The 20,055-nt window shown below is 40.5% G+C and overlaps 1 protein-coding gene across 3 annotated transcripts in view; it reads right to left on the minus strand.

Moving 5' to 3' along the window:
- FANCC (FA complementation group C) overlaps positions 1 to 20,055 on the minus strand; it is a 262,669-nt gene that overhangs the window by 37,961 nt on the left and 204,653 nt on the right. For all 3 annotated transcript variants that reach the window (XM_049634284.1, XM_049634276.1, XM_049634290.1), the window contains one exon: positions 7,881 to 8,037. In XM_049634284.1, the coding sequence (XP_049490241.1) occupies positions 7,881 to 8,037 (157 nt within the window). The remainder of the gene's footprint in view (positions 1 to 7,880; positions 8,038 to 20,055) is intronic.

Genomic DNA, 20,055 nt, shown 5'->3' on the forward strand with positions numbered 1-20,055 from the left:
CAGGGTCAGTGAGTCCCCTCATGAAGCCTGGAGTGCTCACAGGCCAGGCATGTGTCCCAGTGACATCAAATCACAAAAGCAAACTTAAGCTGCTTTTCCTATCAAGAGAATCCTCCAAATAGAATTAAAGTCTTAATTTATGCTTCTTTGGAAGCCATAAATTTCCCTTCTGAATCTTTACAGCATCCTTGTGAGGGAAGAGGCAAACATTTAACCCTTCTGTGTCCTGGCTTATTTGTGGAAGGGGATCCTACAGTAAACACACCACAGGCCACTCTGCAACCTAGCTCGACCCTAGCTCTGAAGCCCTACAATCCAGGGGATTATCTTTCCTGTAAAAATGAGGGAAAGAAAAACTTTCTTGGGTTCCATCTGTTTATCTGTTTTTCTCCATCCTACCAAAATCTGTTCCTTCTCAAGCTCTGCTTGCTCTTCTCCAACTGGCCTAATGATTTCCATGTTCAGATTATTTCAAATCTAGGGAAACTATGTCACCAAGAGGCCATCAATAACACGTGTTTTGCCCTTCTCTCTTCCCCTCACACCACCCCAATCCTTTCAGTGAATGTCAGAGGACTAACAGAGGATGATGATGGAGGGCTCCAGACTCTGACTTCCTCTTCCTACGGACCAGATTGTTCTGTTGGGTGTCTATCCCCTTCCCATCTCCCACAGCGATTCCAAAATGCCCTGTGTATCTCCTCTCTGCCTAGGACAGCCCATTCCCATCCCTCAACAAAACAAGGGATGACAAAGTCCACACAGAAGAAATGTGTGGCGGTGGTGTGTTCTAGTCCTGTGTCATGGGGGGAAGGTGAGGGAGAGGCCAACTATCCTTGATGTCCAATCTGTTATTTCCATCCCAATTTATCGAGGATTATTACAAGCCACTTGTCACTTAAGAGAGGCCTGAGAACATGGAAGAACATAACTCTCATGGAAGAAATCTTTCCTCTTTTCTATCATTTTCTGATTCCTTGCGTGTGTTAGAGTATGGGGAGGAGGGGAAAAAGAGAATATAAACCAAAAAGGGATATTATAATATGATTTGAGGTAATTCACAGACAAAAGTGAATGCCTCTTAAGAAAAGGGCAGTGAGGAAACCAAAAATTCTGAAGACTTTTTCATTTATCATCCTTCATAGATATTTTTATCTAAAAAATAAAGTGGGCAAACTGCAGGTGAGAGGTCAAATGAAGTACAGGAAGCCTGGAACAGATTCTCTTTCATGGTCTATTTTAATATAGTTAACTATTTTTACTTAGGAATGGTCATTCTTTTAAAAAGAAGTGGCTGATTAGAAGCTCCCCCTTGAGTTGACCCAGCAGCCTCCAAACCCTGATAGGTGGGAACCCTTGTGTTAATATATGTATATAATTAAAGGGTGACTGTATTTATCAAAAAATAACTTTGCTCTTTTAAAAAGGGGATTCTTCATAAGATTCATTTCAATAGTAAGCTCCTTTATTGAGTTGAAAAACAATTTGGTTTTTAAAATATCTACTTATATAAAATCTTCGTATCTATTGTGTAAAATAAGGCACCTTTATAAATATGTATGTTTTATGATGCCATTTTCTTCTTTTCTACTTCCAAAATGCTAAAAAGAAGACTGCAAATATCCCTTTTACATTTCAGGACCCATTTTGTTTCAAAACACTCAAGTTTCTTTCAATAAATTTGAGCTTGGAAAAATTTTTCTTTCTTTTAAATCTTTACCAGATGTTGTTTATACTACAAGCAACTTTTTTCCATATTCCATAATGTAATTATTGTTTAATTAGTGATAAATGTATCATTTCTGGGCTTAAAGAAAAACTTAAGTTTTTAAAATTTTAAATTTACCCATGCTCTCCAAGGGCGTTAAGACAAAGGGATGCCAGCTCTGGATGTTGAACAAGATCCATAAAACCTGAAGTTCTTTGTAGCCTCGCCCAGTGGACTCTATATAGTTAGCTTGTGCAGCTTGAGCAGGAAGATGGTCCCTCAACCTGAGAGCTGCTTCTTGGCTCAGTGACTAAGTGGCACTAAAACCCCAGGTCTAACACTGTGCTTTTTTTTGTTTTTTCTCTCCCTTCATTTGACTGGTCCATTGCAAAGTCCTGAACCCCCCAAGAGTAAAGCAGCACTTGCAATCTGGGCCTCCTTTGCAGAGACAATGCTGGCGGGGGGTGGGGGGGGTAGCGGGGTCTGGTGCCCCCCAGAGGTCAATGATGGGAAGTGCAACTACTGTACGAGATGCAGATTCTTTACTTTTCTGTTACAAGCATAAGCCACCACACTTTCAATTCGATCACTGCTAAATTCATGCGCCACATTAAAGCACTCAAAAAAGAAATGCTTAAAAAACTGCTAATGAAAAATATGGAAAAGAAAACCCTAGAACGTTGGTAAGAAGTTATTCAAGTACAGAAAACTGACATCATCTGGGATCTGGAGTTAATTCTTTAGTATAATCTTTTATTAATGGGGAACTGTGCTTGGAATTTTGTGTAAAGGAAGTTTTTATTTTTGAAGTGGCTACAACTGCTCTTTGGAGGATGAAGACAAGAACATATTCTATCTCACATCAGGGAGGTTAACAAGGACACTGAGATACCTTCATGTTTTTTATTCTTAAATTGTTATTAGATTAAGAATTAATTTTCCCCCCAGCTTTATTGAGGCATACTTGACAAGATAAAGAATTTTAACTGAGCTGTGAAGACTTTTGGGTAGGAGAGAATATGAGGAGTATTTTCAGATTTAAAATCCGAATAAACAAAAACAAAATGAACCCAGTCTCCCTTCCCCCTCTCCTCCCTTTCTTTCATGGGCAAATCTATCTGTGAAGATGAGGGACCAGCTCCTCTGGACCCAGCTGGAGGGGCAGGCGGCATGTGGGGTCAGCCAACAGAGGAGTAGAATGAAAGGGCATGGGAACGAGGGTACATCCCGGCCCTGGCATGCAGCAGGGCAGCCAAGCACAGTGCCACTGTGCCACCCAGCCAGCACTTTTCATTCAAATGTGGAATATAAACAATAGCTTTCTGGGCTCCACAGACAGAATTGTAACTAGAAAACATAACATCCTTCTGATTTGGGTCAGCCTTGGGAAACCAGTGTCAAAAAAAAACCCCTGTATAATTAGCAAGTAGTTTTCACTGCTTTTGGTGACATTAGTTTTTAAGGTAGGTCTGAAGCTATAGATTATGGTCTTGAAGTGTGTATTCTGTCAAGGAAAACACAAGACATCTGCTTTGAAAGGTGTCAGTCTGCACAGTAAATGACAAACTGAGGTTAATACTGCAATTTATTTAGGAGCCACCACATGCAGCAGGTGGCCATGAACTTGGGGCCAGCCCAACCAATGGAAGCCAAAGGGTGAGTCTCAAAAGTAAGCAGGTTTTGAAAACTTGTTTTTGTTTTGGAAGCCAAAAAGATATATATGCATTTAGAATTCAGGTAATATTAGGTTGGTGCCTGTCTTAATGGAAAATAGCAGGCTTTCCAATATACAAACTTAATGCAATCCCTATCAAAATACCAATAGCATTTTTCACAGTACTAGAACAAACAATTCTAAAATGTGTATGGATCCACAAAAGATCCTGAATAGTCAAAGCAATCTTGAAAAAGCAAAGCAAAGCAAAGCTAGAGGTATCACAATTCTGGACTTCACATTATATTACAAAGCTGTAGTGATCAAAACAATATGGTACTGGCACAAAAACAGACACATAGGTCAATGGAACAGAACAGAAAATTCAGAAATAAACCCACAATTATATGGTCAATTAATCTTTGACAAAGAAGTAAAGAATAAAACCAATGGGAAAAAGATGGTCTCTTCTATAAATGGTGTTGGGAAAACTGGACAGCTACATGCAGAAGAATGAAACTGGACCACTTTCTTACACCACACACAAAAATAAATTCAAAATGGATTAAATAATTAAATCTGAAACCTGAAAACATAAAAATTCTAGGAGAGAGTACAGGCAGTAACTTCTTTGACATTGACTACAGCAACTTCTAGACATGCAACTTCTTTCTAGATGTCTCCTGAGGCAAGGGAAATAAAAGCAAAAATAAACTACCTGGACTACATCAAAATAAAAGGCTTTTGAACAGCAAAGGAAACAATCAACAAAACTAAAAGGCAGCCTATGGAATGGGAGAAGATATTTGCAAATGACATAACTGATAAAGAGTTAGTATCCAATTTATAAAGAACATATAAAAGTCAATACTCCAAAATGAATAATCCAATTAAAAAATGGGCTGACGACATTAACTGACATTTCTCTAAAGAAATACAGATGGCCAACAGACACATGAAAAGATACTCATCAGAGAAAAACAAATCAAACACCTCACACCTGTCAAATGGCTAAACTCAGCGACATAAGAAACAACAGGTGTTGGTAAGAATGTAGAGAAAAAGGAAGCCTTGGGCATTGTTGGGGGGTATGCAAACTGGTACAGCCACTATGGAAAACAGTATAGAGATTCCTCAAAAAGTTAAAAATAGAACTACCTTATGATCCAGCAATCACACTACTGGGTATTTACCCAAATACCAATTCAAAAAAAAAAAAACACCAATTCAAAAAAAATATATATATATCTATGTATATACATATATACACACAATTACACACACACACACACACACACACATATATATATACAATGGAATATATTCCATTCAGCCATAAAAAAGAATGAAATCTTGCCTTTGCAATGGCATGGATGGAGATAGAATAATGCTTAATGTATAATGTCAGAGAAAGACAAATAACATATAATTGCACTCATATGTGGATTTCAGAAACCAAACAAGCAAAGAGGGAAAAAAATGAGAGAATGAGAAAAAAAATTAAAAAACAGACTCTTAACTCTAGAGAACTGATGACTACCAGAGGGGAGGTGGGTGGGGGATGAGTTAAAGAGGTGATAGGGATTAAGGAGTATACTTGTGATGAGCACAGGGTGATATATGGAAGTGTTGAATCATTATATTGTACACCTGAAACTAATATTAATACTGTCTATTAACTACCTAGCATTAAAGTAGAAACTTGAGCACCTGGGTGGTTCAGTTGGTTAAGCCTCCAGCTTTGGCACAGGTCATGATCTCGCAGTTCGTGGGTTTGAGCTCCACATCGGGCTCTGGGCTGACAGCTCTGGGCCTGGAGCCTGCTTTGGATTCTGTGTCTCCCTCTCTCTCTGCCCCTCCCTCACTCGTACTCTGTCTCTCTCTCTTGGAAATAAACAAACATTAAAAAAAATTTTTTTTTAATAAAAACTTAAAATAATAAAAAATGAACTACCAAAAAAAAAAAAAAAAAGGAGAAAAGAAAACACCAAGCTTTCAAGTCACCGAGAGGCCAAAGAACATTTGGGGAGATCATTTCCCTTTGTACAACCTGTACCACACTTTTATCTTTTGTTTTTGCAACATCTTGTAACTATAGAATTTCCAGGGCTATTTCTGGACAGTCCCAAAAGATGGAAACATAATTAACAGTGCTCCATATAAAATACAAGTTACGTAGACCATCACACTTTAATTACTCTCAGAATCCAACCCTAATGTAATAGGCATCAAGTTTCTTCTGGAGGCAAACACAGCAGGACCCTGCTAGCAGAGTCTAGGAGATCTCTCTGATACTTCTGCATGGCCTTGTCACTGCACGGAGATACATGCTGTGATAAACGAATGAGATGATGCAATTAGGAAGCAGGTTCTTCAGGTTACCCTTCTAATCACTCAGTCACGTCATAGCCATCTTCCAGCCTGCCTGGTTTTCTAGCACTGCAGCCCCAGGATGCCTGAGGAGAACAGCCCACGCCAACCAGGGACTTGCAACTCTGCACTGTAATTACCTCCTTGAACGATAAAGCATACAGAGGTCACATCCTGCCAATGCCACAATAAATTAAACCAAATAACACCCTCTGGAATCCTCCTCTGACCATAATGGAAGCTCTGAAATCTACACACATGATCCTGATAAATACTTTTGTAGATCAACGGCCTTCGAAGCTGTCTGCCTAGGGGAGATCAAACTATAAAAGTTGGAGACTTGAAGGCTGTGTAAGGGCACTGTCTTGTGGGGGGTGCCTGCTTCCTGGCTCTCAAGCCTGAGGGCCCAGGTATAAAGGACATGGGGGAGGTTCAGAGAAGAACCACAGGACCAATGAAGGGCCGCAGAATCAAACCAACTCAGAATGTCGATAGAACTGGAATTTATCTACAGGGAGAGGACCTAAAGACAATTTAATAAGGACCCTGACAGCAAGAAAATAACTCAGGTACTATATTTTGCCACGGAAAAAGGACTAGAGAAAATTAAATTATACCATCACATTTACGTTAAAAATAGAAATAGAGATTTACCTGATAATAAAAGTAATGTTTGAAATGGGCTATATAAACAAACACCTTTGTTCATTTTGAATTTTACTATAATTATTATTATGTAAGGTGCATTCTTATTTCTCACCTAGTAAGGTACTATGCAACTCTTTTGAATGGTGAGGTCAAGCAGTCATTTTCCTAAAAACAAAAAACCTCTCTGCTGCTTAGTCTTCTGTCCCTATCTTCCTTCCTTCTTCCCTTCCTTACTTTTTTTTTCCTGTCAAACACTGCAAACTTCAAATCAGCTGGGTTCAGTTTGTGCCACTTAACTTACAGGTCCATGGCCAACGGTGACTATAGCACCATCCACAGTCACCTGGGAGGCCCCAGAACGTGAAGGCAGAAAGAAGCCTATGGAGTAAGAGAGAAAGCCTGGACAGTTACATATAAGAGCTGGGGGGTACCTACAAGGAACAATGGACATAGGAAGAAGGCAACTGTTTCAATTAGGATTCCCTAACACAGCCTCCAATTTGAAAGAGAAAGAAAACAGGACGTTCCAACTGAATTATAAAAAATAGAAGGTGTCTGGGAGGTGGCATTGTGGAAACTGAGCCAACCTCAGAGCTTTCCCCTTCTGAAGTCTCAGCTCAAGTGGGGAGGTGAATACACTCTCCTGCCAGTTTTCTTGCCCCCAACTGAAGATCTGACTTCCCCATCTCTGAACTAATTTTCTCCGTCTGTACAGCAGGAAGAAAATCTCTGCGCCCTATCTTCCCCAGGTTATGACAGCTAATGAGAAAGCATGTTAGAAACCACAGGGGTTCTGGTAAAACAGAGGCACAGGGAGCAAGGCACCTCCCTTAGTTTTTGACTGTTTTTTTCAGGCAGCATTGGTCTTTATTCCTGCTCTTACAAAAATGCACATAAATTCCACAGAGTTGCCTCCTACAAAAAGAAAACAGCCCCACCCCTCAGGTTCTGGGGGCTGCCTGTGAACCCTGCCACCTAACACTGGATTAGGCAATGAGGCCATTCCATTTGGCCCACTGAGCCCCCAAATTCCCAGGCCCAAGAAGTCCCAGGTACAAGGGAGGATAGGCGAGCCACATCGGGGGAGGAGGGTTCAAGGCTGGAAGGCTTATACCAAAAGAAAACTTACAGAATTCTTCCTTGTTTTTGTTGCTTTAATATTTCTTCTAGGGTTTTGTTTTATTCCTCCTCTCATTCATAAGATCTTCATTTTTTAAAACTAACTTTTCATATGGAAATAAGAAATATTGTTTGAAAACAGTGTGCTCTAATATCAATTCTTGTGAATATGCAATAGAAGGTGCATCAGTCAAGTAAATCTAGAAGCCCCCATTTTCAATACATGCTCCAAGTATGCAGAAAAGCCCGGCCACTGGTATTTCTACAACAAAATGCAGATACATTAAAATTCTGTTTACATTTCTCCTTGCTTTGAGAAAAAGAGATGATACCCAGCATCCTCTTTAAGGAGTTTTCTCCTAATCAAAGCCCAGCACGTACCAGCAATGAATCTTTCAAAAAGCATTCGATCCTTCTCAGGAAATTTCTCTCACTGGAGATTAGCTTTTCAAAAAGATGCAGTGTTGCTTTTTCAAGGCTGGGAAGGTGCCGAAGCCAGAGGCAGATGACAGCTGATGTAGGGAGAGAAATCTTCTTCCTTTCAGCAAAAAACAAAATTTTAAACAGAAAAGGGTTACTGAGAAAACAAGACTGAGAGAGATCAAAATGCAGTCACGAATCCAGCTTGTGAATCTTTTCATCATGGTCAGCAGCAGTTAATATTTATAGTATCCATGAAATTCACCAAGTGTCCATTTGCAAAATAATGTGAATTTGCTTCCAATTCAACTCAAGAAATCAGAGAAATGCTCAAAGGAAAAAAAATGCTTTCAAAAAGGATAAACAAATATCAGTGATGGAAGAAAGTGATAAAAAATAAGATGGAAAAAGGCCTTGAGGTATACATCCCTAATTTAAAAAAAAAAGTTATGTTTGGAAGACATTTGTTGGGATGAGCACTGGGTGTTATACGTAGGGGATGAATCACTGGATTCTACTCCTGAATCATTATTGCACTATATGCCAATGAACTTGGGTGTAAATTAAAAAAAAAAATTATGTTTTAAAGTACATCATAAAGATTTAATATGTGTAATCAGACCTGGGTTTGAGTCCCAGAGCTACCACTGACTAACTGGATGGCTTTTGAGAAAATTATTTAACCTCCAAACCTCAGCTTACTCATCTGTAAAATGGGCCTATCTCCCTCATAGTGTTCTCAGAGGTATCAAATGCAGTAATTATACATGTACGAAGATTAGCACAATGCTTGACATCTAGTAAACGTTCAGTAACTGTATTTGCAAATCTGTTGCTTGAAAGTTAAAAAAATTTTTTCCTTTAGTAACAATTTCATATATGGTGGTTATGACCTGGTAGATCCAGAGTTGATCCCTACCATGGTACTCTGCGCCCTGAACATTTTGTGGAGCTGTGTTTCCATAGAAGAAGGTATGTGGAGGTTCCTCCTGTGTCAGGTCGGTGAATCAGGGGTTCTACCTCCTGGGAGGTAGAGTGAGGAGACACCTGTCTAACTCTGAGCCACTGGTGGCCGTCCCCACAGGGCCCTCCCTGTGAACAGTGGGCCTGTTCTGGCCTGGTGAGACTTCTCTTTCTTCTTTCAGCCCTACTTTCCCAAGGAAGGCCTCCTGCCTCTTCACCTGCAGCACCACAGACAGCAGAGTGCTTTCCAGGTTCTGCCAAAGATGTTTACTGCCTTTAGTAAGAAAAACAAAAGCTGAGGGCACAAAGCCTCCTTATTACCCAAAAACCCCTTCAGGGCTTTCCCTTCACCATGGCTTCTGGGCCATTTCTCTGCAGGAGCTGGCGTGAAGCCCAGGGAATGGGTGCAGGAGCAGGAAATGAATAGGCGGAGTCACGGTGCAATTTCTCGTGATTTCTCTTTTTTCTTCTCCCTCAGCATAACTCCTGCAGACCTCTGTCCTGGATTAACTCTGGGGCAAGGCTAGACAAAGCTGATGAGTTGGAACGAGTCTCACAGAAGCAAACAGAGGGCAGGATAAAGGCCCCCCTCTGACTCTCTGATCTCACATTCTCACCCTGAGCTTCAACTCTTCTGGGAAGTCCCGCTGGACCCCTTTCCCCCATCTCCCCACGCCTGGCAAAGAACAACTGCCATGGTGCCCCCATCCCTGCATCACCTGGCACATCTGGGGGCCACACCATGGATGCCACCGGTGCTCTAGGTTGCAATTCCCATGCCACCTCCCCTGTTATACTCAATGGCAAGGAGATGGTGGTCATTCACTCAAGGAAGATGACGGAACACTTCTGTGTGCCAGGTACAGGCCAGAAAACTGGGAACAAAACAGACTAGGTCTGTTTTGGGGCCCGGTGGGAGGTACACATCACATACACACACCAAAACTGAGAAAAAGGCATTAAGAAAAAGGACAGGCTGAGGTAAAACAGAATAAGAGAAGTGTCCCAATTTAGATTGGGTGGTCAGGGATCGCCTCTCCAGCTGAGCTGAGATTAGCTAGGTGAAGAATAGCCGGAAGGGCATTCCAGCTGGGGCAATGGCAGCTGTGATGGTCCCGAGACAGGGAAGAGCAAGGTCAGAAGAAGAGAGAAACCCCAGAGTGCAAAGGTGAGGTGGCCTGTGATGAGGCGGTACCAAAGGAAGGAAGGCTCTGGGATTCTATTTAGTGATTATTCTGGCCTGAAGGACTTTACACAGAGGAGTGCCAGGATGTGAGTTACAATCAAAGATCACTCCAGCTGCAGCACAGAGAACGGAGTGCGGGACTAGAATGGGTGCAGGGAGCCCAGGGGGAGCTGGTAGCTGGCGTGACCCAGGTGGCAGTGGAGAAGTGAAGAGTATCTGGAATGTATTTTAGCAGTAACATCAAGAGGAACTGGCAATGAATGTGATGAGAGGTGGTGAAGGTGAGGTAGGAATCAAAGTTGTCCCAGGTTTCCTGAGCAACGAGCTGGAAGGATCTAGCATTACTCCAATGGAAAGAAGGAAAGAGAAGATTTGTGAAGGATTTATTAAGAGCTCAGTTTGGGGTGTACGAATTTACTTGTTTTTTAAATGTTTATTTTTGAGGGAGAGAGAGAGAGAGAGCATGAGCAGGGGAGGGGCTGAAAGAGAGGGAGACACAGAATCTGAAGCAGGCTCCAGGGTCCAAGCTGTCAGCACAGAACCTGACATTGGGCTTGAACTCGCCAACTGGGAGATCATGACCTGAGCTAAAGTCGGATGCTTAACTGACTGAGCCACCCAGGTGCCCCATTTTTTTTAATTTATTTTTTAATAGAATTTAGAATATCTGAGGAGCGCTCAAAAAAGAGGGATAAAGTAGGCCCTTGAATATCCATGTTCAAAGTTCTGGGGAGCTATCTGGGCTGAAGATACATATTAAGGAACCGTCAGCCAGCATGGAGTGACACAAGAGTGGAGAACTCCAAGGGCCCATTGGGGAACTCCATCGGGGAAGAAGAGGGCCCAGGTCTGTGCCCTGAGCAGTGACAACAGGTAGATAAGGAGGAGTTGCAGACGGAGGAGGTAGGAGATACACAAGCAGAGAATAATGTCATCCAGGAAGAGAAGGAAGGTCTGGCTCTGATCAGCACTGCTGAGACTGAGGACATGGGAGGGGAGGGAACCACACGCATTGCACTGGACAGGCCCCCTCTGACTTCCCCAAGGTCATGGTTTTGATAGAAGCCAAGAGCAGTCAATGAGAGAGGATGGAAGTGCAGCCATTACTGGCGACAGGTCTTCTGAGGGACAGCTGTGACAGAAGCAACACCAGGAGGCTGCACAGAGGTGTAGTGTGCGGGACAGCAGAGCTGACTGGTAAGCCAGATGCAGAGGAACAGGAGAGGCTTAAAGACTGGTAGCCACCATTTATTAAGCATTCACCTGAAACCATGCTAAGCATGTTAACTGTAGTTTAATCCTACAAAACAGGTACCATTATTATCCTTATTTTACAGAAAAGGCTACTGAAGTTGGAGAGAGACCAAGGACTCACAGCTACAATCTGAACCCAGGAGGTCTGATGCTGGAGTTGGTTGTCTACCTAAGGTTATACACGAGCCTCTCCACTCTGCAGACTGAAGAGTGGAGGTGCTGCTTGGAACAGGGGCCCGGGCCCAGGGGAGCAAGCAGATGGACTTCCCATGTAAGCCAGATGCCCAGATGCCTGGACCCTGTGTTCACTCCCTCCAGTATTTAGGGAAGTCTTTTCAAAGTCTAGGCTGTCAGCCAGTTTTAGTCACATTAGTAGACCCTTGGGAGCGGTTTCCATCCAGCTTTCTAAAGTAGAACACTACTGGGCAGGGGCTAAGGGTATCTGTAGCCTCTGTCATGGAGCCAGGAAGCCCCCAAGAGGCAGGAAACTCTGAGGTGCAGAGGGAATATGGCTGCTCAGTGGCTCCTCCCTTCCCAAACAGCAGGGATGTCTTTTGACCTGCATTCACCACATGTTCTTTTTTCAGGATCCATATGAAATAATTATGTACATCATTAGAGAAGTTTCTCACTTCAGTGACAGTTTTCAGGCAGCACCATTCCTAGGCTCTCAGAGCAGCTGTGTGCATTAAATGTGATTTTTACCATCAGGTCACAGTGGCTGAGTGATGCCTGGCAGCACAAAGGTAGGAGCTGTTGGGAATGAGCAGTAGATAAACATGAACACATGTAACAAGGAAACTAGGGTAAAATGGTAGTTCCACCAAATATCTGAAATAAAAGACATTGCTTAAAAATTTATATAAGATCTGCAAAATTACACATTCAAGTCAGCAAATACATAATGCTTTTGTTCTATTCTCACAGTTTAAAAAATGTGTATGTTAACAATTATCTTTTATTGCCTCTGATTCAGACTACACTCGATTATTTGCTGTGAATTATTAAATTTATGGACCCATGTTTAATATTTGAATGAAAACAATCTATTTTGCCCCCCAAACACCAGAAAATAACTTTTTATAATCAATACTGGTTGCAGAAATCACCAAATCAATATGATCTTAATATATTTGCATAACAGAATTTGACTGGACCAACATATTCAGATTACATAAAATGTTCTAAAAGTGTACCAGGTTGGTTTTGAAATAAAAAAGGCAAATTACATTATATGTCAATTATATCTCAATAAAACCAGGGGGGAAAGGCAAATTACCAAAGAAGAAATGCAAAAGGCCAATAAAAATACGGAGATTTCAACCTTGTTAATAGTAAAGAAAGGTAAACTAACATAGCTATCATTTTCATCCTCACACATCAGTAAAGTTTCAAAGAATGACATCCATGCTGAAGTAGGTACAGGGGACATATGTTCTCAGAGGTGAGACAGGGAATGGTTTTGTTCATTTGGTTGTGTCATACCACATAATGAACTGTGAAACAGACATCTTCCTGGCCTTCATAACCATACTTTTGTGACTCTGCCTGGCAGAAATAAAAGCATCACTGGGAGGATATTCACTGCAGCAGTACTATAAAAACAAAATTAAAAACAGTTTGAATGCATCCGTTGACAAGCAGCTGAATAAATTAAGGTCCATTCATATCAGGGAATATGTTCCTATTTTATAAAAATGAGCTGGATCTATATCCCTTGAAGGTTATCCAAGATATATTGGTTAAAAAACAGGTTCCAGAGTCATGTGTAGGGTGTGATGCTGTTTTTGTTTTTTGTTTATATAACTACTTAAAAAAAGAGAAAAATTGTTTTATACAGATGTCTATGTCTCCAAGAGTATAAGGTATGGTTATCAGAAGTACTAGAGGGTGATAATGAGGGGATAACTAAAGTTTTCTGCATACACATCTGTACTTTATTGTCTGACCAGATAAAATGAATATACGTTTCTATGGAAATTTAAGAAGCCAATATCAGTATCTAGCCTGGATACTGATCAAAATAATGGATTCAAGAAAAACATGATAAGCTACAAACTTGGCTCTCTCAGACTTCTAGCTAATCATGGGAAGTTTTCTGCATTATAGCTATGTTTTAGGAAAATGAGATTGGGTGTTTGGGACTTATGTGTGGTACATTATAATTTCCTCATTTAAAATATGAGGAAGAGGCTCCCAGTCAGTGCTTTCATGTAGAACATCTGAGCCTTAGTAACAACTTCTGACACAAAGAAGGGAAGCCTGACAGGGCACTCTGCTGTGTCCAACATCTTCTGCTATTAGAGTCTTCTAGATAGATGGCCCCTTGGCATTTAGAAAACTGTACTTTGTCTCTCCAAAATACTGAGACTGTTGTTTGCCCCATCTTTTCCAAAAAGAGGCAGTATAATAAAGAAATTAGTTCAGGTGCTTATTAAATAATTTTGGCTCCAAATGTTTTTTAATAGCTGTAATAAAAATAGAACGCGGAATTCAATTCTCTTCAAGAACAGTTCCTAATGAGGGCAGTGCCTGTCGGTAGGGAATGCCAGAGAGGCAAAGGGAAGGAAGAAGCTTCCTCACTCAAGACAAACATAGGCAGTATTCACCTTTCCAAACCAGAAAGAGATCAGGGCCATTTGGGTTGCCAGAGAAGCCCACAAAAATTGGGGTCAGCTTTTCTGGATAACTACTTAATTCCAAGGCACTAGAATGTATTCTTTCCCAAAGGTGTATTTCCATGAAAACTTGATCTAAGAAGCATGCCAAATTTGAGGACTGTGCCATCATCACCACTTACATGTGCAGAGAGATTACTTTTCAAAGCAAACAGCAGCAACACCAAGAAAACACAAACCCAAATACAAACCCAAACACACTGTAATGTCTATTATAAATCAGTTATCAGCAGGTTTTTATTTGAAAAGTCAACTTTTTCAATGACTAATTTTGTTATCCTATTAATGTAAAAAAAAAAAAAAGAGGCTCTCAGGGAGTCTCAATAAATAAATAGAAATGGGAGTTTTAGTTACTACTATACTTCTTTGCTACCTTTCTGTCCATGGTATTACACTAGCCTTTCATTTATATACATTCGCCTATATTATTCGACAACACTGAAAGCCTGAGTTTTCTTATCTGAGCTAAAAAAGCACATTCACAGTCGCACCGTGAGGCCAGTTGGTTCGTCAGTCCTGCATCCATTCTTCCTTTGATTTGTTCAATTGATTCATTCATTCTAGCATATAGGAAAAAACTCTCCATCCAGTCATCAAACTTCTCAATATTTTTGAAGCAATGGATTTAGATTTACCTGAGACGTCAGGTCATGCTGAATTACTTACACTCCACAGACTTATGGAAGGATTTCAGCAGCTCTCCCAGAAAGGTTTTTTGCAACCTGCAGCCGGCAGGGGGCTGTGATAGCAACACCAGGGATAGACTTGAGAAGTTAGGTTTGATTTTTAGGCTAAGGATAAGAAATTTCTTCTAGGTTATCTAAACCACAGAGAGGGACAAGCATCTGCTGTTTAAAAGAACACAGGCAGCCCATTTCTGAAAATACATGACTGTATTTGGAAGCCAAGGCCAAAGACACCCGGCCAATGGTAAAACATGAAATTCCACTGGTGTACTGTGGTAGGCAAATAGTTGGAAGTCTAAACATAGGGCAGGGTGCACTGGTCAAAGAAAGTATGTAGTTTCTAAATGACCACACAGCACATGTGGGGAACTGTTCAAGGGGCAGGGGGGGGAGAAGAGTTGGGTGTGGGGGTGGTAATCTGCACTGACTGATTGAATCAGCCTCCCCATGGCAACATGTGGCTGGGATGCTCAGTCCATGGGAAAGTGTCCATGGAAAGGCTCCAGCCCTTACGCCACTGCTTGGGGAACTTGCTGAGCTGAAGCCATAGGAATTGGACAAGTTGAAGGCCACCCAGCATTTCTGGACTGTCTGTCCCCTTTGGATTAGCAGACACAATTTTCCAAACCAAATAAATTTTATTAGTTGCTGAGGGAGAACATGCTATCAGAAGTAAAATAAACAGCAAAGGAGTTCAGGCCCACTCATGAAGCCACTGCCCTCAGCTTTCCATCTGAGCACTGTGGGTGGAGCAAAAGTAGCTATTTTCTGAGCACGTCTCTTCCTCTCCAGTAATTTCTGAAACAGCTTTGAGAGATTTCACAGGGAAACCTAGGGGCATTCTCCTCCCATTTCCCTTTAATTAAATTCTTGCTGAAAAAGGCTGAAAGTATAGGTTGCTAAGACCCTATAATTTGATGAAATGTATTACTAAATAAATCAGAAATAGAGCTGCCATGGTGAAAGACAGAGAGCATTTTACTTAAAAATAAATACTTTGAAAAACTGCTTTGGAAAATGAAAGCTGGTGGGGTAAGCCATTGGAGACTGAAGTATGAAATGGTATGAAGGGCACACACATGTGGAGCACATTTATCACATTATACAAGCTTTTAAACTGATTATTACTCAGTCTTTTACATAAATAACAAAGATAACTGATCAGACTCCTTAAGGAAACTCACTTTTTGGGTACATTTTGACAGAGGTTTAGAGTAGATAGAAAAAAAGACTGCATATTTTAACCATGAGAATTATGTTTTGACTTATTTTTCAACATCAAATAATTTAACCTTCTATCTCTTTTTCTAAGATATTACCTTAACAAATTCCTGTACTATAACATTTCATGTAAAATGAAATTAAAACTTATATTCTTACATTAATTTTTAAGAGTGATACATGAAAAACAGCATATACTCCACTGGTAACTACTTCCTTTGGGTTAACTGAAAGAATGATGATGGTTTTGAGGTGTTATTTTCCAAATATGATGATATAATAAAAATCAATTTAAAGTTGGAAAGAAGATACACTTATATAGAGCAAAAAAATCCCCCCAAGCCCCAAAACTCAATAAAACCTTGGGAGTAAAAAATGCCTAACACCTATATATGTGGAAAATATTTAAAACACTCTTTTAAGATCAAAAAGTAAATCTGAACAAACCAAAAGACATAAGTGTTCTTGGATAGGTAGACGAAAGCCTTAATGTCAGAAAGATGTCAGTCGTCCCTCAGTTAACCTATATATTTAACATAAGCCTCCCCCAAATAACATTAGCTATCTTTCCTAAAGCTAGGCACACTGGTTTCAAAGTTTATTTAAAAGATAAAACAAGCAAGAATTGTCAGAAAAATCCTGAAAAGTAAGAGAAATGGAGAACTAGCCCTATTTTATATTAGGTATATTAGAAAGGCTCCACCATTAAAACAAAGTGGTACTGGTGTGTGAATATACTACAGGCCAAAAAAAAAAAAAAAAAGAGGGAGAGAATAGAAAATAACAAAATAGGCCCAAATGCACACAGAAATTGAATGTATGATTAAGGGAGAGAGTAGTTTGCATCTTTTATTACACTGGAGATGGCAGAATGCTCTATAATCTGACAGTGGGGAAAAGTAACCATATTATTTCAACAAATACTTTACAAAACAAAAACAAAGAGAAATTGGGAACCTACAGATTGAAAGAGATTTTTGAACCTATCAGCCAAATTCAGCTTTGACCTCTGATTCCAAAAGAATCAACTGTAAAAAAAAATGGGGGACAATCAAGAGAGTTTACTGTCTGACTAAATACATGATGGTGCTAGGGGCGCCTGGTTGGCTCAGCCGGTTAAGCACCCGACTTAATTCAGGTCATGATCTCATGGTTTGTGAGTTGGAGCCCTGAGTTGGACTCTGTGCTGACAGCTCAGAGCCTGGAGCCTGCTTCAGATTCTGTGTCTCCCTCTCTCTCTGTCCCTCCCCCACTCACATTCTCTCTCTCTCTCTCTTTCTGTCTCCCTCCCTCCCTCTCTCAAAAAATGAATAAATGTTAAAAAAATTTTTAAAATAAATACATAATGGTGCTATGGAATTAGTATCAATTTTTAAATATAATAATGGTATTGTAGTTATATAGATTTTCATATACGGCATATGGAGACTTCCAATCTCCTGTTGTGCATGAAAGGACCTTGGAAGTGACCGCTCTGTCTTAACAACAAGTACAAAGCAAAACAGACTGAAAAATCAACAACTCTTCTTGCATCCTTAAGAGAGGGTCAGGACACAGGACAAATCTTGGCCCCCAAGACTGGAAAGACAGATAAGCAAATACAGGAAATTGTGACTTACTGGAGTAGAGATCCACAAGTGGTAACTGCCATGGGAACCAGTGCCCAGGTAGGAAAACCTGAGTTGTAATTAGTGAGTGGTTGGAGGCCCAGTGTGGATAACTCGAGAGTTAAAAATTCCAGTGGGATCCAGTTATGGAAGGGTCCCACAAAATTATGAAACTTAGGAGCTTAACCAGGTCCTCACAGTAAACAGTGGGAGTAATTCCACTTCTACTTTAGGTTTTGAATACAATAGAGCACTCCATTCTTAAATTGTTTTCTTTTAACGTTTATTCATTTTTGAGAGACAGAGACAGAGAATGAGTGGGGAAGGGGCAGAGAGAGGGAGACACATAATCTGAAGCAGGTTCCAGGCTCTGAGTGTTAGCACAGAGCCCAATGTGGGGCTTGAACCCACGAACTGTGAGATCATGACCTGAGCTGAAGTCGGACGCTCAACTGACTGAGCAACCCGGGCACCCCTAGAGCACTCCGTTCTTAACAAGGCCTGCCTTCAAGGGAAACTAGTTAATCAGAGCCTAACCTCGTATGGTATTATCAGAACCTAACAGACCTAGGGGAAGGCAAATAACCAATTCCAGTCAGCTCTGGACATCTAAGTTACGCGGAGAAAAAAACCTGAGGAATCTCATGAAGTTCACAGTCCAGAGGCATAAGCTCACTAAAAGACTGAGACCTAATTAAAAGACTATAGAACACTTCCCCTCCTCTCATATCTCACCACCAAAATACAAAAGCCTATTCACAGCAGTTACTATTACCTAGCATATCTAGCTATCAAGAAAACAATTACAAGGCATAGCAAAAGGAAAACAACAACAACAACAACACAGTTTAAGAGACAAGGCAATAATTATAACCAGACATGCAGAGATGTTAGAATTATTAGACTGGGAATTAAAAGCAACTATGATTAATATGCTAAGAGCACTAATGTATAGACAGCATGTAAGAACAGATGGGCAATGTAAGCAGAGAGAAGGGAATCTTTAAAAAAAAGTAGTATTAGAAATCACTAACAGAAATGAAAACACTAACAGAGATGAAGAATGCTTTTGGTGGGCTAAATAGTGGACTGGCTGAGGAAAAAATGTCTGAGCTAGAGGATATATCCATGGGAACCTTAAAAACAAAAAAAACCCCCAAAAAACCAAAAACAACAACAAAAATACCCGAAAAAACAAGAAACAAAGATTGAAAAAAACAGAACAGAATATTCAAGGAATGTGGGACAACTACAAAAAATATATGTGTAATTGATGTACTAGAAGGAAAAGAGGGAGAGAGAAAAACAAAAAAATTTTGAAAAATGATGGAGAAATTTCCCAAATTAATGTCAGATACCAAATCACCATTCCAGGAAGCCCAGAGAATACCAAGTGGGATAAATGCCAAAAACTGCTCCTAAGCATATCACTTTGAAACTACAAAAAAAAAAAAGAAAAAAAAGAAAAAAAAAATCAAAGATAAAACGTCCTGAAAGAAGCCAGAGGGAAAATATATCTTAACTATAGAGAAAACAGATAGGATTATATCCAACTTCTCAGAAACCATGCAAGCAAGAAGAGTAGACTGAAATATTTAAAGGGTTGTGAGAAAAAAAAAAAAAACACAATCTAAAATTCTGTACCCTGTGAAATTATTCTTTAAAAGTGAAGGAGAGGGGCGCCTGGGTGGCTCAGTCGGTTAAGTGGCCGACTTCGGCTCAGGTCATGATCTCGCGGTCCGTGAGTTCGAGCCCCACATCGGGTTCCATGCTGACAGCTCAGAGCCTGGAGCCTGTTTCAGATTCTGTGTCTCCCTCTCTCTGACCCTCCCCCGTTCATGCTCTGTCTCTCTCTGTCTCAAAAATAAATAAAAACGTTAAAAAAAAAAAATTAAAAAAAAAAAAAAAGTGAAGGAGAGGGGCACCTGGGTGGCTCAGTTGGTTGAGTGACCAACTGTTGATTTTGGCTCAGGTCATGATCTTGTGGTTTGTGAGTTCAAACCTCACATCGGGCTCTGTACTGACAGTGTAGAGCCTGCTTGGGATTCATTCTCTCTCTGTCTCCCTGTCCCTCTCCGCCCCTCCCCTGCTCCCACCCTCTCCCTCTGTATGAATGAGTGAATGAATGACATGACACAAAAACAGATAATCAGATCAATGGAACAGAATAAAAAATCCAGAAATGGACCCACAAACATATGGCCAACTAATTTTTGACAAAGCAGAAAGACTATCCAATGGAATAAAGACAGTCTCTTCAGCAAGTGGTACTGGGAAAACTGGACAGAGACATGAAGAAGAATGAACCTGGACCACTTTCTTAAACCATACACAAAAATAAACTCAAAATGGATGAAAGACCTCAATGTAAGACAGGAAGCCATCAAAATCCTCGAGGAAAAAACAGGCAAAAAACTCTTTGATCTTGCCCGCAGCAACTTCTTACTCAACACATCTCCGGAGGCAAGGGAACCAAAAGCAAAAATGAACTACTGGGACCTCATCAAAATAAAAAGTTTCGCACAGCGAAGGAAACAATCA

Source organism: Panthera uncia, chromosome D4 (genome assembly GCF_023721935.1).
Source record: "Panthera uncia isolate 11264 chromosome D4, Puncia_PCG_1.0, whole genome shotgun sequence".
In the NCBI taxonomy this organism is placed as follows: Eukaryota; Metazoa; Chordata; class Mammalia; order Carnivora; family Felidae; genus Panthera; species Panthera uncia.